The 26,756-nt window shown below is 53.4% G+C and overlaps 1 protein-coding gene across 2 annotated transcripts in view; it reads right to left on the reverse strand.

Moving 5' to 3' along the window:
• Window positions 1–26,756, reverse strand: part of ATAD2 (ATPase family AAA domain containing 2) — a 289,706-nt gene that overhangs the window by 105,532 nt on the left and 157,418 nt on the right. For both annotated transcript variants that reach the window (XM_075352894.1, XM_075352895.1), the window contains exons 15-17: window positions 22,182–22,272; window positions 21,771–22,082; window positions 21,388–21,520 (exon numbers count right to left, since the gene is read on the reverse strand). In XM_075352894.1, the coding sequence (XP_075209009.1) occupies window positions 21,388–21,520; window positions 21,771–22,082; window positions 22,182–22,272 (536 nt within the window). The remainder of the gene's footprint in view (window positions 1–21,387; window positions 21,521–21,770; window positions 22,083–22,181; window positions 22,273–26,756) is intronic.

Consider the following 26,756-nt stretch of genomic DNA (forward strand, 5'->3'; position numbering starts at 1 on the left):
AGGAGATCGTCTAAGTAAGGGATCACCGAGTGTCCCTGCGAGTGCAGGACCACTACCACTGTTGCCATGACCTTGGTGAAGACCCGAGGGGCTGTCGCCAGGCCAAAGGGCAGCGCCACGAACTGAAAGTGTTCGTCCCCGATGGCGAAACGCAGGAAGCGCTGATGCTCTGGTGCAATCGGCACGTGGAGATAAGCATCTCTGATGTCGATTGATGCTAGGAAGTCTCCTTGGGACATCGAGGCGATGACGGAGCGGAGGGATTCCATCCGGAACCGCCTGGCGTTCACATGTGTTTGTTGAGCAGCTTGAGGTCCAGGACGGGACTGAAAGATCCGTCCTTTTTTGGCACTACAAACAAGTTGGAGTAGAAACCTTGACCCCATTGCTGAAGGGGAACCGGGATCACCACTCCTTCTGTTTTCAGAGTGCTCACTGCCTGAAGAAGAGCATCGGCTCGCTCGGGGGGCGGAGATGTTCTGAAGAAACGAGTCGGAGGACGAGAGCGGAATTCTATCCTGTAACCGTGAGACAGAATGTCTCTCACCCATCGGTCTTGGACATGTGGCAACCAGGCGTCGCAAAAGCGAGAGAGCCTGCCACCGACCGAGGATGCGGTTTGGGGAGGCCGAAAGTCATGAGGAGGCCGCTTTGGGAGCGGTTCCTCCGGCGGTCTTTTTAGGACGTGACTTAGACCGCCATGAGTCAGAGTTCCTCTGACCCTTCTGTGGCCTGTTGGACGAGGAGAATTGAGACTTGGCTGAGGTCCGAAAGGACCGAAATCTCGATTGTACCTTCCTTTGTGGAGGTCTGTTGGGTTTGGACTGGGGCAAGGACGATTCCTTTCCCTTGGATTGTTTAATGATTTCATCCAATTGCTCGCCAAACAGGCGGTCGCCAGAAAATGGCAAACCGGTTAAGAACTTCTTGGAAGCAGAGTCTGCCTTCCATTCACGTAGCCACATAGCCCTGCGGACTGCCACCGAATTGGCGGATGCTACCGCCGTACGGCTCGCAGAGTCCAGGACAGCATTCATGGCGTAGGACGCAAACGCCGACGCCTGAGAGGTTAAGGACACAACCTGTGGAGTAGAGGCACGTGTAACTGCATTAATCTCAGACTGACAAGCTGAGATAGCTTGGAGTGCCCATACGGCAGCAAATGCCGGAGCAAAAGACGCGCCTATAGCCTCATAGATGGATTTCATCAGGAGCTCTATCTGCCTGTCAGTGGCATCCTTGAGTGATGCACCATCTGCCACTGGAACTATGGATCTAGCCGCCAGTCTGGAGACTGGAGGATCCACCTTGGGACACTGAGCCCAACCCTTGACTACGTCAGGGGGAAAGGGATAACGTGTGTCATTAAGGCGCTTAGTAAAGCGCTTATCTGGAAAAGCTCGGTGTTTCTGGACTGTATCTCTGAAGTCGGAGTGATCAAGAAATGCACTCCGTGCTCGTTTAGGAAACCTAAAATGGAATTTCTCCTGCTGAGAAGCTGACTCCTCAATCTGAGGAGTTGGAGGAGAAAGATCTAACACCTGATTGATGGACGCTATAAGGTCATTTACTATGGCGTCCCCTTCAGGTGTATCAAGGTTGAGAGCGGCGTCAGAATCAGAGCCCTGATCTGCCACCTCCGCTTCATCTTCCAGAGATTCCTCATGCTGAGACCCTGAACACTGATGAAGTCGAGGGAAGCTCCCGGCGAGCCCGCTTAGCTGGCCTGGGACTGCGGTCCGTGTCATAGTCCTCACCGTGGGAGCTATGAGTCGCCCCAGGAGCACTTTGCTGCTCCAACCTAGGGGGGCCTGGGGACAATGATTCAACAGTGCCCGGGATCTGTGTTACTAGTCTGGACTGCAAAGCCTCTAGAATCTTAGCAGACCATCTATCCATAGACTCAGAAAGTTTGTCAGCAAATACTGCAAACTCTATCCCTGTCACCTGGACAGTGGCAGCCGACTGTTCCACCTGGGCCGAGGGTCCCACCAGTGGCAAAGGCTCCGGCTGAGTGAGTGTCACAGGGGCCGAGCATTGCACACAATGAGGATAGGTGGAACCTGCAGGTAGCATAGCCGCACATGAGGTACAGGTTGCAAAGTAAACCTGTGCCCTGGCACCCTTGCTTTTTTCGGACGACATGCTGTTGTCTCCTTTTAGAGCAATCAGAGAGGGTATATAGCCAAGGCAACAGTGCGGCCGTACAGAGTAAATGTATACAAAATATGGATATAAATATACACTTCTGCACCCAGGGGAGCAAGCACCTAGTAACAGGTGCTGCTTACCGACCGCCCTCAGCGTTTGTGTGACCACCAGATTCCCTGCCTGGGCTCCCAGCGCTGTTGGAGCTCGTCTCTGAAGATCCCCAGCGTCAGTCGTGCTGCTAGTAATGGCTGCTAGCGTTCTGTGAGGAAGAGGGAGCCGTGGGCGTGCACTAAAAAGTGCGGGAATCTGGTGCCCCACTGTGCACAGTGAGGGGGGAGGAGGATACAAAGTATGCTCCTGCCCTCAGCGCTGACGTTCCGTGCAGTGTCCCGCCCTTACTCCTGACTGGCAGGCCCGGGGGCGGGAATATGCGGCACTAGGCCGCAAAAGCCGGGGACTCGAGTTATAAGCGCGGCCGGCAAACAAGCGCGGCCAGCGCGGTAGTCCCGGCGCACCAACACACCCAGCAGCTGCTGCAGCGTGTATCAAACAGGCGCTCTATGCGCCGTCCCCAAGGGGACACAGAGTACCTCAGAGTAGCAGGGCCATGTCCCTGACGATACCCGGGCTCCTGTCCAGCAGATTCCCCCAGGGGCTGCGGAGGGAGCGCGGTCCCAGTGCCTGGAGACCGTTTAGGATCCCACTTCACCCAGAGCCCTGTAAGGGATGGGGAAGGAAAACGGCATGTGGCTCCTGCCTGTGTACCCGCAATGGGTACCTCAACCTTAACAGCACCGCCGACCAGAGTGGGGTGAGAAGGGAGCATGCCGGGAGCCCTGTAATGGGCCCTCTTTTCTTCCATCCGATATAGTCAGCAGCTGCTGCCGACTAACTTGTGGAGCTTGCGTGCATGTGTGCCTCCTTCAACACAAAGCATAAAAACTGATGGGCCCGTGATGCACGGGAGGGTGTATAGCAGAGGGGAGGGGTTACACTTTTTAAAGTGTAATACTTTGTGTGGCCTCCGGAGGCAGAAGCTATACACCCCAATTGTCTGGGTCTCCCAATGGAGCGACAAAGAAAGGGAGCCCAGCAAGAAAATTCTTGGAAGAAGCATCTGCCTTCCACTCAAGAAGCCACAAAATCCTGCGGCTAACAAGAGAATTAGCTGAAGCCACCGCAGTGCGGTGAGAAGCCTCCAGCATGGCAGACATGGCATAAGATGAAAAAGCTGAAGCCTGAGCAGTTAAGGTAACCATCTCAGGCATAGATTCCTTGGTGAGGGAATGCATCTCCTCTAGAGAAGCAGAGATGGCTTTGAGAGCCCACACTGCTGCAAAAGTCGGGGAAAACGCGGCCTCCGCAGCTTCATACACAGATTTGGCCAGCAGGTCAATCTGACGGTCAGTGGAATCCTTAAGTGAGGTGCCGTCAGCCACCGACAACGGTCCGGGCTGAGAGCCTAGACACCGGGGGGGGTCTACCTTTGGGGAGTGAGACCACTCCTTGACCACCTCAGGTGGAAATCGAAACCGGTCATCAGAACCACGCTTTGGAAAGCGTTTGTCAGGGCAGGCCCTGGGTTTGGTCACAGCGGTCTGAAAACTGGAGTGGTTAAAGAACACACTCTTCACTCTCTTAGGCGAGGTAAACTGGTGCTTTTCTGCCAAAGAGAGTTGCTCCTCTGACACTGGCGGATTGAGATCCAGCACAGAATTAATAGAAGCAATCAAATCACTAAGATCTGAGTCACCCTCAGAGAAATCGATGGGATACATAGCCTCCGAGCCCCCAGTGAGGGCATCCTCCTCATCTTGAGAGTCGGCTCTTGAGACAGAGCCGTGGGATGGGGAGGAAACCCTGCGCCTTCTCTTAGAAGGACGGGGTCTGGGATCAGATGATGAATCCTCCGTGAGCTCCGATTGACCTCCGTCCGAGGATAGGGGATAGGAGTCCTCTGTCAAGAGTATTAGAGGCACCCTGTGAGGGGGGCTGATGCATATTCATCAAAGTCCTGGACAAAAGCCCCATGGACTCCGTAAATGACTGGGATATGGACCTAGAAAAGGACTCTACCCAGGCCGGGGGTTCAATCACAGGTGCAGCAGCAGCCTGAGAGACCACTGGGGGTGAGACTCCAGGCTGTGGCACCGCCAAGTTAGAGCAGACATCACAATGTGGATAAATGCTCGGCTCAGGCAGCAGGAGCCTACATTCAGTGCATGCAGAATAAACTTTGGAGCCTTGCTCCTTGTGTGAGACATGCTGCTGGAGTGGGGGCTTTGCAGAGAATGAACCCCAGGGAGAATATACAGAGGTCCACAACCGGAGACCGGCTGTGGCTTACCAGACCGCTGAGCGCGGTGTTGTGTGCCCTCCAGATCCCGAAGCCCGGTCCCCCAGTTGCAGCACCTCAGCAGAGATGCAGAATGCAGGATGTCCCAGAGCAGAGTGAACTCTGCCTGAGAAGAGGGCGTTCCTATAAAAGAGCGGGAACTGGAGGGCTATAGAGATCTGCAGGGAAGGAGGGACGCCCCAGCAGTGGGGAGTGTCCCTCCCCTGTGTAGAACGGCCGCCGGGAGGAGCCGAACCAGTCCCTCTGCATGAGTGACATGCGAGGGCAGGAAAATGAAACTAGGCCTCCGGCGAAGCCGGGGCCTAAATTTAAGCGGCGAGGCCGACAAGCAGGCACCATCGGCGCGGTTCTCAGGCAAAAGCTAGAGAACCCGCCGGAAAAGTTAAAACAATCACATACAGCATACTCTCCCCTTACAATAAAGAACTGGGACCCCCAACATAAACATCTCAGGTACTTAGCTGCGGAGACGCAGGGCCATGTCCCTGGGGATGAGTGCTCCGGTCCAACAGAATCCTCAAGGGGCTGTGGATGGAGACCGGACTCCTGCCAGGCCAGAGCCCAGAAGGGATGGTGAAGGAGCGCGGCATGTAAGGCTGCAGCCTTGTAAATCAACCTTAACAACACCGCCGACACAGTGGGGTGAGAAGGGACATGCCGGGAGTCCAGACATGGACCCGCTTTTCTTCAAACTCTTTCCAAAAGTCAAACAAATCAGATGAGAATGCATGTGTGGATGTATGCCTCTTGACACAAAGCAATAAACTGGCTAGGACTGGCTACAAGGGGGTGTATAAGCTCAGAGGGAGGAGCTACACTTTTAAGTGTAGTACTTTGTGTGTCCTCCGGAGGCAGAAGCTAAACACCCATGGTCTGGGTCTCCCAAAGGAACGATAAAGAAATACATACATACACACACAGACACACACATATACATACATAATAATATATATTATATATATATATATATATATATATATACACACATACATACACATATATATATATATATACACATACATACATACATATATACATACATACATACACACACACATATATATATTATAATATTTTAAATATATACATACATACATACATACACGTACGTGAGAGCGATGCACAAATCTCGCGTCGCAATCACCCGGCACAGCCACACACTACTGTCTGGAAGAGAGCGACCATGCCGCAGATGATGCGGTGTGAGACTTGTGCATCGCTCTCGTGTGGCACTGGGCTGATCCTTACAATATTCAGTAAAAAAATACTGTAGTTTACGATTACTACATAATAATTTTATAATTTTACTGGCCCTAAACTAAGTTTATTTGCATTTCTTTTAGTTTACAGAAATAAAAAAAAAAAAAAAAAAAAAAACATCAGGACACACGCACGGATGTGCTGCAAAAAGGGGGGGGTCTAGGTGGGATGAAAAAAAAAAGAGAATTTTGTTTACTTACCGTAAATTCTTTTTCTTATAGTTCCGTAATGGGAGACCCAGACCATGGGTGTATAGCTTCTGCCTCCGGAGGACACACAAAGTACTACACTAAAAAGTGTAAGGCCCCTCCCCTTCTGGCTATACACCCCCAGTGGGATCACTGGCTCACCAGTTTTAGTGCAAAAGCAAGAAGGAGGAAAGCCAATAACTGGTTTAAACAAATTCACTCCGAGTAACATCGGAGAACTGAAAAACCGTTCAACATGAACAACATGTGTACCCGAGAAAAACCCAAAAATCCCGAAGGACAACAGGGCGGGTGCTGGGTCTCCCAATAGGAGCTAGAAGAAAAGGAATTTACGGTAAGTAACAAAATTCCCTTCTTCTTCGGCGCTCCATTGGGAGACCCAGACGATTGGGACGTCCAAAAGCTGTCCCTGGGTGGGTAAAGAATACCTCATGTTAGAGCTGCGAAGACAGCCCTTCCCTACGGGGAGGCAACTGCCACCTGCAGGACTCTTCTACCTAGGCTGGCGTCCGCCGAAGCATAGGTATGCACCTGATAATGTTTGGTGAAAGTGTGCAGACTCGACCAGGTAGCTGCCTGGCACACCTGTTGAGCCGTAGCCTGGTGTCGCAATGCCCAGGACGCACCCACGGCTCTGGTAGAATGGGCCTTCAGCCCTGATGGAACCGGAAGCCCAGCAGAACGGTAGGCTTCAAGAATTGGTTCTTTGATCCATCGAGCCAGGGTGGCCTTAGAAGCCTGCGACCCTTTGCGCTTACCAGCGACAAGGACAAAGAGTGCATCCGAACGGCGCAAGGGCGCCGTGCGGGAAATGTAGACTGAGTGCTCTCACCAGATCTAACAAATGTAAATCCTTCTCATACCGATGAACTGCATGAGGACAAAACGAAGGCAAAGAGATATCCTGATTAAGATGAAAAGAGGATACCACCTTCGGGAGAAACTCCTGAATGGGACGCAGCACTACCTTGTCCTGGTGGAAGACCAGGAAAGGAGCCTTGGATGACAGCGCTGCTAGCTCAGACACTCTCCGAAGAGATGTGATTGCTACCAGAAAAACCACTTTCTGTGATAGTCTAGAAAGTGAAACCTCCCTCAGAGGCTCGAAGGGCGGCTTCTGGAGGGCAACTAGTACCCTGTTCAGATCCCATGGATCTAACGGCCGCTTGAACGGGGGTACGATATGGCAAACCCCCTGTAGGAATGTACGCACTTTAGTAAGTTGTGCCAGACGCTTCTGAAAAAAGACGGATAGCGCCGAGACCTGTCCTTTAAGGGAGCCGAGCGACAAACCTTTTTCTAACCCAGATTGCAGGAAGAAAGAAAGGTAGGCAATGCAAATGGCCAGGGAGACACTCCCTGAGCAGAGCACCAGGATAAGAATATCCTCCACGTTCTGTGGTAGATGTTAGCGGACGTGGGCTTCCTAGCCTGTCTCATGGTGGCAACGACCCCTTGGGATACTCCTGAAGACGCTAGGATCCAGGACTCAATGGCCACACAGTCAGGTTCAGGGCCGCAGAAATTCCGATGGAAAAAACGGCCCTTGGGACAGTAAGTCTGGTCGATCTGGTAGTGCCCACGGTTGGCCGACCGTGAGATGCCACAGATCCGGATACCACGCCCTCCTTGGCCAGTCTGGAGCGACGAGTATGACGCGGCTGCAGTCGGATCTGATCTTGCGTAGCACTCTGGGCAAGAGTGCCAGAGGTGGAAACACATAAGGGAGCCGGAACTGCGACCAATCTTGCACTAAGGCGTCTGCCGCCAGAGCTCTGTGATGGCGAGACCGTGCCATGAAGGTTGGGACCTTGTGGTTGTGCCGGGACGCCATTAGGTCGACGTCCGGCCTTCCCCAACGGTGACAGATTTCCTGAAACACGTCCGGGTGAAGGGACCATTCCCCTGCGTCCATGCCCTGGCGACTGAGGAAGTCTGCTTCCTAGTTTTCTACGCCGGGGATGTGAACTGCGGATATGGTGGAGGCCGTGGCTTCCACCCACATCAGAATCCGCCGGACTTCCTGGAAGGCTTGCCGACTGCGTGTCCCCCCTTGGTGGTTGATGTATGCCACCGCTGTGGAGGTGTCCGATTGAATTCGGATCTGCCTTCCTTCCAGCCACTGCTGGAAGGCTAGTAGGGCAAGATACACTGCTCTGATTACCAGAACATTGATCTGAAGGGTGGACTCCTGCTGAGTCCACGTACCCTGAGCCCTGTGGTGGAGGAAAACTGCTCCCCACCCTGACAGACTCGCGTCTGTCGTGACCACCGCCCAAGACGGTGGTAGGAAGGATCTTCCCTGTGATAATGAGGTGGGAAGAAGCCACCATTGCAGAGAGTCCTTGCCGTCTGTGAAAGGGATACTTTCCTGATCAGGGATGTTGACTTCCCGTCCCATTGGCGGAGAATGTCCCATTGAAGTGGACGCAGATGAAACTGCGCAAACGGAACCGCTTCCATTGCCGCCACCATCTTCCCGAGGAAGTGCATGAGGCGTCTTAAGGAGTGCGACTGACCTAGAAGGAGAGTCTGCACCCCTGTCTGTAGTGACCGCTGCTTGTCCAGCGGAAGCTTCACTATCGCTGAGAGGGTATGAAACTCCATGCCAAGATACGTTAGTGATTGGGTCGTGACAGGTTTGACTTTGAGAAGTTGATGATCCACCCGAACGTCTGGAGAGTCTCCAGCGCAACATTCAGTCTGAGTTGGCATGCCTCTTGAGAGGGTGCCTTGACAAGTAGATCGTCCAAGTAAGGGATCACAGAGTGTCCCTGTGAGCGCAAGACTGCTACCACTGCCGCCATGATCTTGGTGAACACCCGTGGGGCTGTCGCCAGACCAAATGGCAGAGCTACGAACTGAAGATGGTCGTCTCCTATCACGAAACGTAGACGAAACATTGGTGCTCTGTAGCAATCGGCACGTGGAGATAAGCATCTTTGATGTCTATTGATGCTAGGAAATTTCCTTGAGACATTGAGGCAATGACGGAGCGGAGGGTATCATCCGGAACCGCCTGGCCTCCACGTGCTTGTTGAGCAGTTTTAGGTCCAGAACGGAACGGAAAGAGCCATCCTTTTTTGGCACCACAACCAGATTGGAGGAAAACCGTGTCTTGTTCCTGAAGAGGAACAGGGATTACCACTCCTTCTGCCTGCAGAAGAGCATCGGCTCGGTGGGGAGGTGGGGACGTTCTGAAGAATCGAGTCGGAGGACGAGAACAGAACTCTGTCCTGTGCACGTGGGCACACTGTCCCTCACCCACCGGTCTGGGACCTGTGGCAGCTAAATGTCGCCAAAGGCGAGCGAGTCTGCCATCAACCGCGGATGCGGAGAGATGAGAGAGCTGAGAGTCATGAGGAGACCGCCTTGGTAGCGGTTCCTCCGGCTGCCTTCCTTGGGCGTGATTGAGCCCGGCCGGAAGCTGAGCCCCTCTGAGGCTTTTCAGCCCTTTTGGACGAGGACAATTGGGACCTGCCCGAGCCTGGGAAGGACCGAAACCTCGACTGTCCTTCCAGGACAGCATTAATAGGGTAAGTCGCAATGCAGACATTGCGAGGTTACGGACGCCCCTGCGGCACAGAAGTACATGTGCTCAAGACCAGCTGCGCAAGAACAGCTGAAAAGCTTAGGGTGCCCATACGGCTGTGAATGCCGGAGCAACCGACCCGCCGATAGCCTCAGACAGATTTCAACCAGAGTCCCTCTGTCTGTCAATGGCATCTTGAAGTGAAGTCCCATCTCCACTGCAACTATGGCTCTAGCTGCAAGCCTGGAGATTGGAGAATCCACCTTTGGACCCTGGGTCCAGCGCTTTACCACGTCAGGGGGGAAGGGATAACGTGTATCATTAATACGTTTGGAGAAAACGCTTTTCTGGGAAGCGTGGTGTTCCTGGACTGCTTCTCTGAAGTCAGCGTGGCCAGAACAATACTCAATATACGTTTGAGCTACTGAAATGGGACTTCTCCTGCTGTTTGAGCTGAGGGAGAAAGATCCAACATTCCATTGATGGACGCTATAGGATCATCCCTTATGGCGTCACCATCCGGTGTATCCGGATTGAGAGCGGTGTCAGGATCAAAGTCCTGATGAGCTACGTCTGCCTCATCATACAGAGAGTCTCCCTGGGACCCCCCCGGAGCACCGATTTTATTCCAGATGAGGGTGGCCAGGGAGCAATGATCCAGATTGCCCATGGCCTGTCCGGACTGCAAGTCTCTATCCCAATGCAACTCCGTCCCTGTCCTTGGACAGGGTTGAGAGGTGGTTCCTTTGGCCACGTCAAGTAGAGACCCCGGCTGACCAAGTGCTACAGGGGAGCATTGCACACAATGGGGTTCAGTGCCGTGGAACAGTATCTGCAGTAGAAACAGCAACGAAAGCCTGTGTTGCTTATATGTTGCTGCCGACTAGCCATCTAGGAGTATAGAGCCAAGAATGGCGACCGTACAGTGCAATGTATAGCATACAAGCATAAAGTACAAATGAACACTGCAGCACATGTAATACAAGCAGCATAGAAAGCCTGTGCCTTGGCACCCCTGCTTTTCTGCTGCTGTAGACTAGCCATCTAGGGGAATATCGCCCAGAATAGCGACCATACAGTGCAATGTATAGCATACAAGCATAAGTACAAATGAACACTGCAACACCTGCAGTACAAGCAGCATAGAAAAAAACCTGTGCCTCAGCACCCTTGCTTTTCTGCTGCTGTAGTCTAGCCATTCTATGGGGAATATAGCCAAGACTAGCGACCGTACAGTGGAGTGTATAGCATACAAGCATAATACACATGAACACTTCAGTACGTGCAATACAAGCCGCATAGAAAGCCTGTGCCTTAGCACCCCTGCTTTCCTGCTGCTGATGTGTCGCCATCTAAGAGGGCATATAGCCAAAAATAGCGACCTATGCAGTGTAAGCATAAAATACAAAGGACAAATGCGGTATTTAGTGTCAGCACTTCAGGTGCCGCTTACCGCCCGCCTATAAGCGGGTGTGTGGTCGCCCTAGTCCTGTGCCTGGTTGCCCAGAGTCCGTTCTCTCAGCTCGGACTGCAGTAATGGCTGCCGGCGTCCTTCTCCAGCTCGTGTGAGTAGGGGCGGGCCGTGGGCGTGCCCCAAGTCAGAGCGGGAAACCAGCGTCCCACAGTGTCCAGTGAGAGGGCTGGAGCATGTAAATAAGGCTCCAGCCCTCGGCGCTGCTGATTGTACAGCGTCTCTCCCCTACCCTGATTGACAGGGTGGGGGCGGGAACGAAGCGGAGCTAGGCCGCAAAAGCCGGGGACTGGATTTATAAGCGCCGCCGTAAAAGCGCGGTCGGCGCTAAGTCCCCGGCGCACTACAAGTCCCAGCCGCGCCGCCGCTCCCGGAGCGTCCGGCGCGGTATTCCCAATACATAAAGTCACTCAGCTAGGCTGCAGTGACTGTAACCCTTTACTGTCCCCGGCGCACTAGCACACCCAGCAAGTCTGGAGTGTGCTGTGCCTGTGTGTACGGGGACACAGAGTACCTGAATGGTGCAGGGCCATGTCCCTGAACGGTACCCAGCTCCGTATCCAGCAGGTTCAATGGGTCTGTGGATGGAGCCCGGCCTCAGGGCTTTGGGGCCGGTAAGATCCCACTTCCTCAGAGCCCCTCAGGGGGATGTGGAAGGAAAACAGCATGTGGGCTCCAGCCTCCGTACCAGCAATAGGTACCTCAACCTTACAAACCACAAGCTGGGTGAGAAGGGAGCATGCTGGGGGCCCTATATGGGCCCTCTTTTCTTCCATCCGATATAGTCAGCAGCTACTGCTGACTAAACAGTGGAGCTATGCGTGGATGTCTGACCTCCTTCGCACAAAGCAGAAAAACTGGTGAGCCAGTGATCCCACTGGGGGTGTATAGCCAGAAGGGGAGGGGCCTTACACTTTTTAGTGTAATGCTTTGTGTGGCCTCCGGAGGCAGTAGCTATACACCCAATCGTCTGGGTCTCCCAATGGAGCGCCGAAGAAAAAGAATTTACGGTAAGTAAACAAAATTCTCTTTTTCTTTATCGTTCCTATGGGAGACCCAGACCATGGGACGTCTCAAAGCAGTCCATGGGTGGGAAATAAACAGAAAACTGAGAAGTAGGCGGAACCTAACTTCACAAATGGGCGACAGCCGCCTGAAGGATGCGTCTGCCCAAGCTCGCATCTGCCGAAGCATGAGCATGCACTTGGTAGTGCTTCGAAAAGTTTTGCAGACTAGACCAAGTGGCAGCCCGACAGACCTGCTGAGCCGTAGCCTGGTGCCTGAAAGCCCAAGAGGCACCGACAGCTCTGGTCGAGTGTGCCTTGATCCCCGGCGGGGGAGGCACCTGAGTACACTGGTAGGCATTGGATATGGCCGACCTAATCCAACGAGCTAGGGTCGGTTTAGAAGCCGAGAGACCCTTGCGCTGACCTGTGGTCAGCACAAAAAGAGAGGTGCACCGCCTAAGAACAGCGGTGCGTGACACATAGATCCGGAGCGCCCGCACCAGATCTAAAGTATGCAACGCTTTCTCAAAGCGATGAACAGGAGCCGGACAAAAGGAAGGCAATGAAATGTCCTGGTTAAGGTGGAAAGGAGACACCACCTTAGGGAGAAAGTCCTGAGTCGGACGGAGAACCACCTTGTCTTGATGAAAAACCAAAAAAGGTGACTCCGAAGAGAGCGCAGCCAAATCAGAGACTCTCCTGAGAGAAGTTATGGCCACCAGAAAGACGACTTTCTGTGAAAGTCGAAACAAAGAAACCTCCCTAAGAGGCTCAAAGGGGGGTTTCTGTAAGGCTGTGAGGACCAGATTAAGGTCCCAGGGATCCAAAGGCCGCCGGTAAGGTGGATTGATGTGAAATGCGCCCTGCATGCAGGTGCGCACCTGGGCCAGTCGGGCGATACGCCGCTGGAACAACACTGACAGAGCCGAGACTTGTCCCTTGAGGGAATTGAGGGATAGTCCTAGCTGCAGACCGGACTGTAGAAAGGACAGAATGGTAGGCAAGGAAAAAGGCCAAGGGGCATGGCCGGAAGAACAACACCAGGACAGGAAAATTCTCCAAGTCCTGTGGTAAATTTTGGCCGAGGAAGACTTCCGAGCCGGAGTCATAGTGGAGATGACTTCGGGAGGAATGCCGGAAGCAGTCAGGATCCAGGACTCGAGCCACGCCGTCAATCTGAGAGCTGCAGAATTCTGGCGGAAAAACGGACCTTGTGAGAGAAGGTCTGGGCGGTCCGGGAGATGCCACGGCACCTCTACGGACAGACGGAGCAGGTCTGGGTACCAAGCTCGCCTGGGCCAGTCTGGAGCAATGAGTATGACCCGACGGCCCTCCATTCTGATCTTGCGCAGGACTCTGGGCAAGAGAGCTAGAGGGGGAAACACGTAAGACAGACGGAACTGGGACCAATCCTGAACCAGCGCGTCCGCTGCAAAGGCCTGAGGATCGTGGGAGCGAGCCACGTAAACCGGGACCTTGTTGTTGTGCCGGGATGCCATTAGATCCACTTCCAGAGTGCCCCACTTGCGGCAGATCGACCGGAACACTGCCGGATGCAGAGCCCACTCGCCGTTGTCCACGGTTTGACGGCTGAGATAATCTGCCTCCCAGTTTTCTACGCCTGGGATGTGGACTGCGGATATGGTGGACTTTGAGTCCTCCGTCCACTGAAGGATGCGTTGAACCTCCAACATTGCCAGGCGGCTGCGAGTCCCGCCCTGGTGATTGATGTAGGCAACTTGTCGCGTTGTCTGACTGGACTCGAATGTGCTTGCCGCCAACAGGTGGTGAAAGGCTACGAACACAGCTCTGATTTCCAGCACATTGATCGAGAGGGCTGATTCGGACGGAGTCCAAGTGTCCTGTGCTCGGTGGTGGAGAAATACTGCTCTCCAGCCGGATAGACTGGCATCCGTGGGGAGGATCACCCAGGACAGGGTCAGGAAGGAGCGTCCCTGAGACAGAGAGAGGGGCCGAAGCCACCACTGAAGAGAGCTCCTGGTCTGTGGCGACAGAGCCACCAAACTGTGCAAGGAAGAAGTCCGCTTGTCCCAACAGCGGAGAATGTCCAGCTGCAGAGGACGCAGATGGAACTGAGCAAAGGGAACAGCTTCCATTGACGCCACCATCTGACCCAGCATCTGCATGAGGTGCCTGATGGAATGACGGCGGGGCCTCAACAGAGAGCGCACCGCCAGATGGAGGGACTGCTGTTTGACTAAGGGCAGCTTGACAAGTGCCGGCAGAGTCTCGAATTGCATCCCTAGGTACGTGAGTTTTTGGGTCTGGGTCAGAGTGGACTTGGGCAGATTGAAAAGCCACCCGAATTGAGTGAGCGAGACACTCCGCTGACAGTCTGTGCTGGATGAAGCCTTGACTAGAAGGTCGTCCAGGTAAGGAATCACTGCCAACCCCTGGAGGTGCAGAACCGCAACCACTGCTGCCATGACCTTGGTGAATACTCGAGGGGCCGTGGCTAACCCGAAGGGGAGAGCCACGAATTGGAAATGTTCCTCTCCGATTGCAAAACGTAGCCAACGCTGGTGTGAAACTGCAATTGGCACATGCAGATAGGCATCTCTGATGTCGATGGATGCCAGGAAATCTCCTTGGGTCATTGAGGCAATGACTGATCGCAGAGACTCCATGCGAAAATGCCGCACCTGAACATGCTTGTTGAGAAGCTTGAGATCCAGGATGGGCCGGAAGGAACAGTCCTTTTTGGGGACTAGGAAGAGATTTGAGTAAAAACCTCTGAACCGTTCCCTGGCGGGAACCGGTACAATTACACCGTTGGCCTGCAAGGATGCCACGGCCTGAGAGAAGGCGGCGGCCTTGGAGCAGGGGGGAGTTGACAGAAAAAATCTGTTTGGCGGGCTGGAAGATAACTCTATCCTGTAGCCGTGGGAGATGATATCCCGCACCCACTGATCGGAGACTTGTTGAAACCACACGTCGCCAAAGTGGGAGAGCCTGCCACCGACCAAGGACATTGCTGGCTCGGCCAGATAGTCAAGAGGAGGCTGCCTTGGTGGCAGCAGCTCCTGCGGACTTTTGTGGACGCGGCTTCTTGCGCCAGGAGGGCTTCTGGTCCTTGGCTGAGTTAGTGGACGAGGCCGAGGGCTTAGAGGACGACCAGTTAGAGGAACGAAAGGAACGAAACCTCGACTGGTTCCTGCCCTGGACAGGTTTCCTGGTTTTAGTCTGCGGCAAGGAAGTACTCTTCCCGCCAGTAGCCTCCTTAATTATTTCATCCAGTTGTTCGCCGAACAGCCTGGACCCAGCAAATGGGAGCCCAGCAAGGTACTTCTTTGAGGAAGCATCTGCCTTCCACTCTCGAAGCCACAAGATCCTGCGGATAGCGAGGGAATTAGCGGAGGCCACCGCAGTGCGGTGAGAGGCCTCCAGCATGGCAGACATGGCATAGGCTGAAAAGGCTGAAGCCTGGGAAGTTAAGGCAACCAATTCAGGCATAGAGTCCCTAGTGAGGGAATGCATCTCCTCTAGGGAAGCAGAGATGGCTTTGAGAGCCCACACTGCTGCAAAGGATGGGGAGAACGAGGCCCCTGCCGCCTCAGACAGACTTGGCCAGGAGGTCAACCTGGCGGTCAGTGGGATCCTTAAGTGAGGTGCCATCAGCCACAGATACAACTGTCCGGGCTGAGAGTCTAGACACCGGAGGGTCTACCTTTGGTGAGTGAGCCCACTCCTTGACCTCCTCTGGTGGAAAAGGTAACGGTCGTCAGAACCACGCTTTGGAAAGCGTTTGTCAGGACAGGCTCTGGGCTTGGACACAGTGGCTTGAAAACTGGAGTGGTTAAAGAACACACTCCTTGTTCTCTTAGGCAAGGTAAACTGGTGCTTTTCTGCCAGAGAGGGCTGCTCCTCTGATGCTGGCGGATTGAGGTCCAGTACAGAATTAATGGACGCAATCAAGTCACTCACATCTGCGTCACCCTCGGTCAGATCAATGGGGCACATGGAGGTAGCGTCCGAGCCCCCAGTAAAGATATCCTCCTCGTCCTGCGGGTCGACTCGTGAATCGGAGTCGCGGGACGAGGAAGGAGAGGGGTCCCTGCGTCTCCTCTTAGGAGGACGGGGTCTGGGAGCAGATGAAGAATCCTCTGTGAGCTCTGCAGAGCGAGCCGAAGCAGCAGAGGCGCCCTGAGAAGGGGGCTGATGCATGCTCAGCAGAGTCCGGGACAGCTGTCCCATGGAGTCGGCGAAGGACTGGGAGATAGATTTAGAAAACAGTTCTACCCAAGCCGGGGGTTCAGCCTCCTGGGCCGGAGGGACCACTGGGGAGACTCCAGGCTGAGGCACCACCATGTTAGAGCAGGCATCACAATGAGGATATGTGCTCGGTTCAGGCAGTACGAGCTTACATGCAGTGCATATTGAGTACAGCCTTGCTCCTAGTGTGAGACATGCTGCTGAGGTGGAGGCTCTGCAGTAAAGAATACACTCCTTCAGAATGACCCCCAGAGAGTGTATAAGAAAGTCCACAACCAGAGGTTGTGGCTTACCAGACCGTTTTGTGTGCCCTCCGGATTCCACAGCTCGGACCCCCAGACAGAATGCAGAGATGCAGCAGCCAGCGCCGATCAGTGTGAGAACGCTGATAAAATGGCGCCGGAGTGAGGGCGGGACCTAGCCCAAGAGCGGGAACCGGAGGGCCAAGGGGATATACAGGGGAGGGAAACATCTCCTCAGAGAGGAGTGTCCTCCCCTGAGCTGAACGGCCGGTGGGTGGCGCCGCACTGTCCCTCTGCATGACTGACATGCAGGAGCAGTGAAAACGAAACTAGGCCGCAGCCGAAGCCTAAATTTTAGAATGCGGCCGGCGCTCAGGCACCCTCGGCGCGGTTCTCTGGTGAAAACCGGAGAACCGGCCGGAAATGTCACAAATAGTACAAAACACACTCTCCCAAACATTAAAGTACAAGGGACCCCCCTGACAATAACGTCTCAATACTTAGCTTGTGAGACGCAGGGCCAGGTCCCTGAGGGATGAGTGCTCCGTCCGGCAGGGTCCTGAAAGGGCTGCGGATGGAGACCGGTCTCCTGCAAAGCAGTGAGAACCGTGCTGGCTCCCACTTCAAGCCAGAGCCCGAGGGATGGTGAAGGAGCGCGGCATGTAAGGCTCCAGCCTTGAAATCAACCTTAACAACACCGCCGACACAGTGGGGTGAGAAGGGACATGCCGGGAGTCCAGGTTGGACCCGCTTTTCTTCCAACTCTTTAAAATGAAAATCAGATGAGAATGCATGAATGTGGATGTGTGCCTCCTGAACACAAAGCATTGAACTGGCTATATTTGGTTATCCAGGAGGTGTATATGCTAGGAGGAAGGAGCTACACTTTTTAGTGTAGTACTTTGTGTGTCCTCCGGAGGCAGAAGCTATACACCCATGGTCTGGGTCTCCCATAAGGAACGATGAAGAAAAATCTGTTTGGCGGGCTGGAAGAGAATTCTATCCTGTAGCCGTGGGAGATGATATCCCGCACCCACTGATCGGAGACGTGTTGAAACCACACGTCGCCAAAGTGGGAGAGCCTGTCACCGACCAAGGACCTTGCTGGCTCGGCCAGATAGTCAAGAGGAGGCTGCCTTGGTGGCAGCAGCTCCTGCTGACTTTTGTGGACGCGGCTTCTTGCGCCAGGTGGGCTTCTGGTCCTTGGCTGAGTTAGTGGACGAGGCCGAGGGCTTAGAGGACGACCAGTTAGAGGAACGAAAGGGACGAAACCTCGACTGGTTCCTGCCCTGGACAGGTTTCCTGGTTTTAGTCTGTGGCAAGGAAGTACTCTTCCCGCCAGTAGCCTCCTTAATTATTTCATCCAGTTGTTCACCGAACAGCCTGGACCCAGCAAATGGGAGCCCAGCAAGGTACTTCTTTGAGGAAGCATCTGCCTTCCACTCTCGAAGCCACAAGATCCTGCGGATAGCGAGGGAATTAGTGGAGGCCACCGCAGTGCGGTAAGAGGTCTCCAGCATGGCAGACATGGCGTAGGCTGAAAAGGCTGAAGCCTGGGAAGTTAAGGCAACCAATTCAGGCATAGAGTCCCTAGTGAGGGAATGCATCTCCTCTAGGGAAGCAGAGATGGCTTTGAGAGCCCACACTGCTGCAAAGGATGGGGAGAACGAGGCCCCTGCCGCCTCATAGACAGACTTGGCCAGGAGGTCAACCTGGCGGTCAGTGGGATCCTTAAGTGAGGTGCCATCAGCCACAGATACAACTGTCCGGGCTGAGAGTCTAGACACCGGAGGGTCTACCTTTGGTGAGTGAGCCCACTCCTTGACCACCTCTGGTGGAAAAGGAAAACGGTCATCAGAACCACGCTTTGGGAAGCGTTTGTCAGGACAGGCTCTGGGCTTGGACACAGTGGCTTGAAAACTGGAGTGGTTAAAGAACACACTCCTTGTTCTCTTAGGCAAGGTAAACTGGTGCTTTTCTGCCAGAGAGGGTTGCTCCTTTGATACTGGCGGATTGAGGTCAAGTACAGAATTAATGGACACAATCAAATCACTAACATTTGCATCACCCTCGGTCAGATCAATGGGGCACATGGAGGTAGCGTCCGAGCCCCCAGTAAAGACATCCTCCTCGTCCTGCGAGTCGGCTCGTGAATCGGAGCCGCGGGACGAGGAAGGAGAGGGGACCCTGCGTCTCCTTTTAGGAGGACGGGGTCTGGGAGCAGATGAAGAATCCTCTGTGAGCTCTGCAGAGCGAGCCGAAGCAGCAGAGGCGCCCTGAGAAGGGGGCTGATGCATGCTCAGCAGAGTCCGGGACAGCTGTCCCATGGAGACGGCAAAGGACTGGGAGATAGACTTAGAAAACAATTCTACCCAAGCCGGGGGTTCAGCCACCGGGGCCGGAGCAGCCGGAGGGACCACTGGGGAGACTCCAGGCTGAGGCACCACCATGTTAGAGCAGGCATCACAATGAGGATATGTGCTCGGTTCAGGCAGTACGAGCTTACATGCAGTGCATATTGAGTACAGCCTTGCAGCCTTGCTCCTAGTGTGAGACATGCTGCTGAAGTGGGGGCTCTGCAGTAAAGAACACACTCCTTCAGAATGACCCCCAGAGAGTGTATAAGAAGGTCCACAACCAGAGGTTGTGGCTTACCAGACCGTTTTGTGTGCCCTCCGGATCCCAGAGCTCGGACCCCCAGACAGGTTGCAGAGATGCAGCAGCCAGCGCCGATCAGTGTGAGAACGCTGATAAAATGGCGCCGGAGTGAGGAGGGGGGGCGGGGCCTAGTCCAAGAGTGGGAACCGGAGGGCCAAGGAGATATACAGGGGAGGGAAACATCTCTTCAGAGAGGAGTGTCCTCCCCTGTGCTGAACGGCCGGTGGGCGGCGCCGCACTGTCCCTCTGCATGACTGACATGCAGGGGCAGTGAAAACGAAAGTAGGCCGCAGCCGAAGCCGGGGCCTAAATTTTACAATGCGGCCGGCGCGCAGGCACATTCGGCGCGGTTCTCTGGTGAAAACCGGAGAACCGGCCGGAAATGTCACAAAGGTTACATAACACACTCTCACACACACAATAGAAGCAATCAAGTCACTAAGATCTGAGTCACTTTCGGACAGATCAATGGGGTAAATGGAGGTAGCCTCCGAGCCCCCTGTAAAGGCATCCTCCTCATCCTGCGAGTCAGCTCTGGAATCAGAGCCACGGGAGGAGGAGGGAGAGGAAACCCTGCGTCTCTTCTTAGGACGACGGGGTCTGGGCCCTGATGATGAATCCTCTGAGCTCCGGTCCTGAGAGACCCCTAGCAGCAGAGGCACCCTGTGAAGGGGGCTGATGCATATTCATCAGAGTCCTGGACAGAAGTCCCATGGACTCCGCAAACGACTGGGAGATAGACCTAGAAAAAGGATTCTACCCAAGCCGGGGGTTCAGCCACAGGAGCAGCACCAGCCTGAGAGACCACTGGGGGTGAGACTCCAGGCTGTGGCACCGCCAAGTTAGAGGAGACATCACAATGTGGAAAGGTGCTCGGTTCAGGCAGCAGGAGCTTACATGCAGCGCATGCAGTATAAAGCTTTGGGGCCTTGCTCCTTGTGTGAGACATCATGCTGCTGGAGTGGGGGCTCTCCAGAGAATGACCCCCAGAGAGTATATACCGAGGTCCACAACCGGAGACTGGTTGTGGCTTACCAGACCACTGGTGCGGTGTTGTGTGCCCTCCAGATCCCGAAGCCCGGACCCCCAAGCACAGCACCTCAGCAGGGATGCTGCATACCAGCGCTGCAATGACTGATCGCAGAGAGAACGCTGAAAAAATGGCCGCCGGAGCGCAGAGGGGGCGGGACTTGCTTGAGGAGCGGGATCTGGAGGGCCATTGAGACCTACAGGGGAGGGGACACACTGCAGTGGGGAGTGTCCCTCCCCTGTACAGAACGGGAGCCGGGAGGAGCCGAGCCTGTCCCTCTGCATGAGTGACATGCGAGGGCAGTGCAACAGAAAATAGGCCTCCGGCGAAGCCGGGGCCTAAATTTGAGCAGCGCTGCCGACGCGCAGGCACCATCGGCGCGGTTCTCAGGTGACAGCTAGAGAACCCGCCGGAAATGTCAGTAAACATAATAAGCAGACTCTCCCCCAACAATAAAGTACAGGGACCCCGAAATATAAACGTCTCAGGTACTTAGCTTCTGAGACGCAGGGCCAGGTCCCTGGGGATGAGCGCTCCGTTCCAGCAGGGTCCTGAAGGGCTGCGGATGGAGACCGGTCTCCTGCCAAGCATGGAGACCGTGCTGGCTCCCACTTCAAGCCAGAGCCCAGGAGGGATGGTGAAGGAGCACAGCATGTAAGGCTTCAGCCTAGGAATCAACCTTACAACACCGCCGACACAGTGGGGTGAGAAGGGACATGCCGGGGGTCCAGACGTGGACCCCACTCTTCAATCTCGTTCCAAAAGGAAAAAATCATATGAGAATGCATGTGTGGATGTATGCCTCCTGAACACAAAGCGATAAACTGGCTGGGTCTGCTCACCAGGGGGTGTATAAGCTCAGGGGGAGGAGCTACACTTTTAAGTGTAGTACTTTGTATGTCCTCCAGAGGTAGAAGCTAAACACCCATGGTCTGGGTCTCCCATAGGAACGATAAAGAAAATATTTAAATATATAGATATATATATATAGATATATATATATATAGAGAGATATATATATATATATATATATATATATATATATATATATATATATATATATATATATATATATATATATATATATACATATATATATATATATATATATATATATATATATATATATATATATATATATATATATATATATATATATTTTCCAGGAAAATTATTTCCAGCCTTAGATTCATTAATGAAACTTAGACTTCTAGACCCATTACAGTACAAATACTCACACACTGAGGTGGAGAAACGGACGATTTTCTTTTTGGCTGTTGGGGATCTTGTGAACAATCCCATTTTCAAACATGGAGGGCTGCTCGTCATCACTGTACAGCAAGTCCTCATCCAGCATGGCGTTTGAGGAGGCTAAAAATAGATAACTGAAATGTTAAAATCAAAACCCTGCAGAAAAAACCTAATTTTTGTGCAAATTGTCAAAATTATTATTTTTTTTTTTTTAATTTTTAGCAGATACTTTTTGCAGATTATTTTTTTTTTTTAATTTGCACTATATAGGGCGAATCCCACAACACATTACAGTGAAATTTTCCTTCTGATTTTCCACAAGTTGCAGTCATTACAATGAACATTTTCATACTAAATACAGTTTACGCACCAGATTCTTTGCTCTTGAGTCCTTCTTCTGCATGTGGGAAAACTTTCCTCAAGGCCACTAGGATGCTGTGCAGCGTGCTCTGCAGCAGAGGCTGAATAATGGAGGACAGCGCTTGGCCCGGAGACACCACCGCTCTCTGTGAAGCAGGCACAATTTTCTGCATGGCTATTATGAAGTCTTTGGCAGTAATTTTAATAGTGGATATATCCAACAACAACTTGTCCGAGGTGGTGTAGATCTGAGGGTATCGTCTGCGCAGAGCACACAGGGCGGCTTCAGCACACACAGATTTTATATCAGCACCACAATAACCTTCAGGAGAGAAGATAAAGCACCAGTTACCAAAAAATGCAGATGTGGGATATGCTCAATTCTAACCTTACATGGACCCAAATAACAAAAAATTCTTACCAACACACTTCTCTGCTAATTCTTGCAGAAACATTTCTGAAGGTTTGGGATTCCACTCTTTGGTATGAATTTTGAGAATTTCCAGCCTTGCCTAGCAATAAACAGAAATAGTGTTACAATCGTGAGTTACTACTAGAACAAGGGGAAAATTAAATTTAATAAGAATCACTGAATAATTAAGAAACATGCAGATAAGGAGAGAAAGAATTTTGTTTCTTACCGTAAATTCTTTTTCTTATAGTTCCGACATGGGAGACCCAGACCATGGGCGTATAGCTTCTGCCTCCGGAGGACACACAAAGTACTACACTAAAAGTGTAGCTCCTCCCTCCGAGCATATACACCCCCTGGATGACACATCTAACCAGTTTAGTGCAAAAGCTGAAGGAGGACATCCACCCATAAGTAGAGATAGAGTAAAACCCGGAATAACCGGAACCTCTGTCTACAACAACAGCCGGTGAAAACACACGGAACAAGAAAGCTGCCAACAGGCAACAGGGAGGGTGCTGGGTCTCCCATGTCGGAACTATAAGAAAAAGAATTTACGGTAAGTAACAAAATTCTCTTTCTTTATCGTTCCTTATGGGAGACCCAGACCATGGGACGTCTCAAAGCAGTCCATGGGTGGGAATAAACAGAAAAACTGAGAAGTAGGCAAAACCTAACTTCACAAATGGGCGACAGCCGCCTGAAGGATGCGTCTGCCCAAGCTCGCATCTGCCGAAGCATGAGCATGCACTTGGTAGTGCTTCGAAAAGTTGTGCAGACTAGACCAAGTGGCAGCCTGACAGACCTGCTGAGCCGTAGCCTGGTGCCCGAAAGCCCAGGAGGCACCGACAGCTCTGGTCGAGTGTGCCTTAATCCCTGGCGGTGGGGGCACCTGAGAACATTGGTAGGCATCGGATATGGCCGACCTAAACCAACGAGCTAGGGTCGGTTTAGAAGCCGAGAGACCCTTGCGCTGACCCGTGGTTAGTACAAAAAGAGGTGCACCGCCTAAGAGCGGCGGTGCGTGACACATAGATCCGGAGTGCCCGCACCAAATCCAAAGTATGCAACGCTTTCTCAAAGCGATGCACAGGGGCCGGACAAAGGGAAGGCAATGTAATGTCCTGGTTAAGGTGGAAAGGAGACACCACCTTAGGGAGAAAGTCCGGAGTCGGACGGAGAACCACCTTGTCTTGGTGAAAAACCAAAAAGGGTGACTCCGAAGAGAGCGCAGCCAAATCAGAGACTCTCCTGAGAGAAGTTATGGCCACCAGAAAGACCACTTTCTGTGAAAGTCGGAACAAAGGAACCTCCCTAAGAGGCTCAAAGGGGGGTTTCTGTAAGGCCGTGAGGACCAGATTAAGGTCCCAGGGATCCAAAGGCCGCCGGTAAGGCGGAATGATGTGAGATGCGCCCTGCATGAAGGTGCGCACCTGGGCCAGTCGGGCGATACGCCGCTAGAACAACACTGACAGAGCCGAGACCTGTCCTTTGAGGGAATTGAGGGATAGTCCTAGCTGCAGGCCGGACTGTAGAAAGGACAGGATGGTCGGCAAAGAAAACAGGCAAGGAGCATGGCCGGAAGAGCGACACCAGGACAGGAAAATCCTTCAAGTCCTGTGGTAAATCCTGGCCGAGGAAGACTTCCGAGCCTGAGACATGGTGGAGATGACCTCAGAGGGAATGCCTGAAGCCGTCAGGATCCAGGACTCAAGAGCCACGCCGTCAATCTGAGAGCCGCAGAATTCTGGCGGAAGAACGGACCTTGAGAGAGAAGGTCTGGGCGGTCCGGGAGACGCCACGGCACCTCTACGGACAGACTGCGCAGGTCTGGGTACCACGCTCGCCTGGGCCAGTCTGGAGCAATGAGCATGACTCGACGGCCCTCCATTCTGATCTTGCGCAGAACCCTGGGCAAGAGCGCTAGAGGGGGAAACACATAGGCCAGACGGAACTGAGACCAATCTTGAACCAGCGCATCCGCTGCCAAGGCCTGAGGATCGTGGGAACGAGCCACGTAAACCGGGACCTTGTTGTTGTGCCGGGATGCCATTAGATCCACTTCCGGAGTGCCCCACTTGCGGCAGATTGACCAGAACACTGCCGGATGCAGGGCCCACTCGCCGCTGTCCACGGTTTGACGGCTGAGATAATCTGCCTCCCAGTTTTCTACGCCTGGGATGTGGACTGCGGATATGGTGGACTTTGAGTCCTCAGTCCACTGAAGGATGCGTGGAACCTCCAACATTGCCAGGCGGCTGCGAGTCCCGCCCTGGTGATTGATGTAGGCAACTGCCGTCGCGTTGTCCGACTGGACTCGAATGTGCTTGCCTGCCAAAAGATGGTGAAAGGCTACGAGAGCTAGAAGTACAGCCCTGATTTCCAGCACATTGATCGAGAGGGCTGATTCGGACGGAGTCCAAGTGCCCTGTGCTCGGTGGTGGAGAAATACTGCTCCCCAGCCGGAGAGACTGGCGTCCGTGGTGAGGATCACCCAGGACGGAGTCAGGAAGGAGCGTCCCTGAGACAGAGAGAGGGGCCGAAGCCACCACTGGAGAGAGCCCCTGGTCTGTGGCGACAGAGTCACTAGCCTGTGCAAGGAAGAGGTCCGCTTGTCCCAACAGCGGAGAATGTCCAGCTGCAGGGGACGCAGATGGAACTGGGCAAAGGGAACCGCTTCCATTGACGCCACCATCTGACCCAGCACCTGCATGAGGTGCCTGATGGAATGACGGCGGGGCTTCAACAGAGAACGCACCGCCAGATGAAGGGACTGCTGTTTGACTGAGGGCAGCTTCACAAGTGCCGGCAGAGTCTCGAATTGCATCCCTAGGTACGTAAGTTTCTGGGTCGGGGTCAGAGTGGACTTGGGCAGATTGACAAGCCACCCGAAATGAACAAGCGTGGTGAGAGTGAGCGAGACACTCCGCTGACAGTCTGCACTGGATGAGGCCTTGACTAGAAGGTCGTCCAGGTAAGGGATTACTGCCAACCCCTGGAGATGCAGAACCGCAACCACTGCTGCCATGACCTTGGTGAATACACGAGGAGCCGTGGCTAACCCGAAGGGGAGAGCCACGAATTGGAAATGTTCCTCTCCGATTGCAAAACGTAGCCAACGCTGGTGTGAAACTGCAATTGGCACATGCAGATAGGCATCTCTGATGCCGATGGATGCTAGAAAATCTCCTTGGGTCATTGAGGCAATGACCGATCGCAGAGATTCCATGCGGAAGTGCCGCATCTGAACATGCTTGTTGAGAAGCTTGAGATCCAGGATGGGCCGGAAGGAACCGTCCTTCTTGGGGACTAGGAAGAGGTTTGACTAGAAACCTCTGAACCGTTCCCGGGCGGGAACCGGAACAATTACTCCGTTGGCCTGCAAGGATGCCACGGCCTGTGAGAAGGCGGCGGCTTTGGAGCAGGGGGGAGTGGACATAAAAAATCTGTTTGGCGGGCTGGAAGAAAATTCTATCCTGTAGCCGTGGGAGATGATATCCCGCACCCACTGATCGGAGACGTGTTGAAACCACACGTCGCCAAAGTGGGAGAGCCTGCCACCGACCAAGGACGTTGCTGGCGCAGCCAGATAGTCAAGAGGAGGCTGCCTTAGTGGCAGCGGCTCCTTCGTTCTTCTGAGGACGCAGCTTCGCGCGCCAGCTGGGTTTTCTATCCTTGGTGGACGAAGCTGAGGGCTTAGAGGATGACCAGTTAGAGGAACGAAAGGAACGAAACCTCGACTGGTTCCTGCCCTGGACAGGTTTCCTGGTTTTAGTTTGTGGCAAGGAAGTACTCTTCCCGCCAGTAGCCTCCTTAATTATTTCATCCAATTGTTCACCGAACAGCCGGGACCCAGCAAAGGGGAGCCCAGCAAGATACTTCTTGGAAGAAGCGTCTGCTTTCCACTCTCGAAGCCACAAGATCCTGCGGATCGCGAGGGAATTAGCGGAAGCCACCGCAGTGCGGTGAGAAGCCTCCAGAATGGCAGACATGGCATAGGATGAAAAAGCCGAAGCCTGGGAGGTTAAGGCAACCATCTCGGGTATAGAGTCCCTGGCGAGGGAATGTATCTCCGCCAGAGAAGCAGAGACTGCCTTAAGAGCCCACACTGCTGCAAAGGACGGGGAGAACGAGGCTCCTGCCGCCTCATATACAGATTTGGCCAGAAGGTCAACCTGGCGGTCAGTGGGATCCTTAAGAGAGGTGCCATCGGCCACAGATACGACTGTCCGGGCTGAGATTCTAGACACCGGAGGATCTACCTTTGGTGACTGAGCCCACTCCTTGACCACTTCTGGTGGAAAAGGAAAACGGTCATCAGAACTACGCTTTGGAAAGCGTTTGTCAGGACAGGCCCTGGGCTTGGTTACAGTGGCCTGAAAACTGGAGTGGTTAAAAAACATACTCCTTGCTCTCTTAGGTGAGGTAAACTGGTGTTTTTCTACCAGAGAGGCTTGTTCCTCTGACACTGGTGGATTGAGGTCCAGTACGGAGTTAATGGATGCAATCAAGTCACTAACATCCGCATCACCCTCAGATAAATCAATGGGGTACATAGAGGTAGCGTCTGAGCCCACAGTAAAA

Source organism: Anomaloglossus baeobatrachus, chromosome 6, assembly GCF_048569485.1.
Source record: "Anomaloglossus baeobatrachus isolate aAnoBae1 chromosome 6, aAnoBae1.hap1, whole genome shotgun sequence".
NCBI lineage: Eukaryota > Metazoa > Chordata > Amphibia > Anura > Aromobatidae > Anomaloglossus > Anomaloglossus baeobatrachus.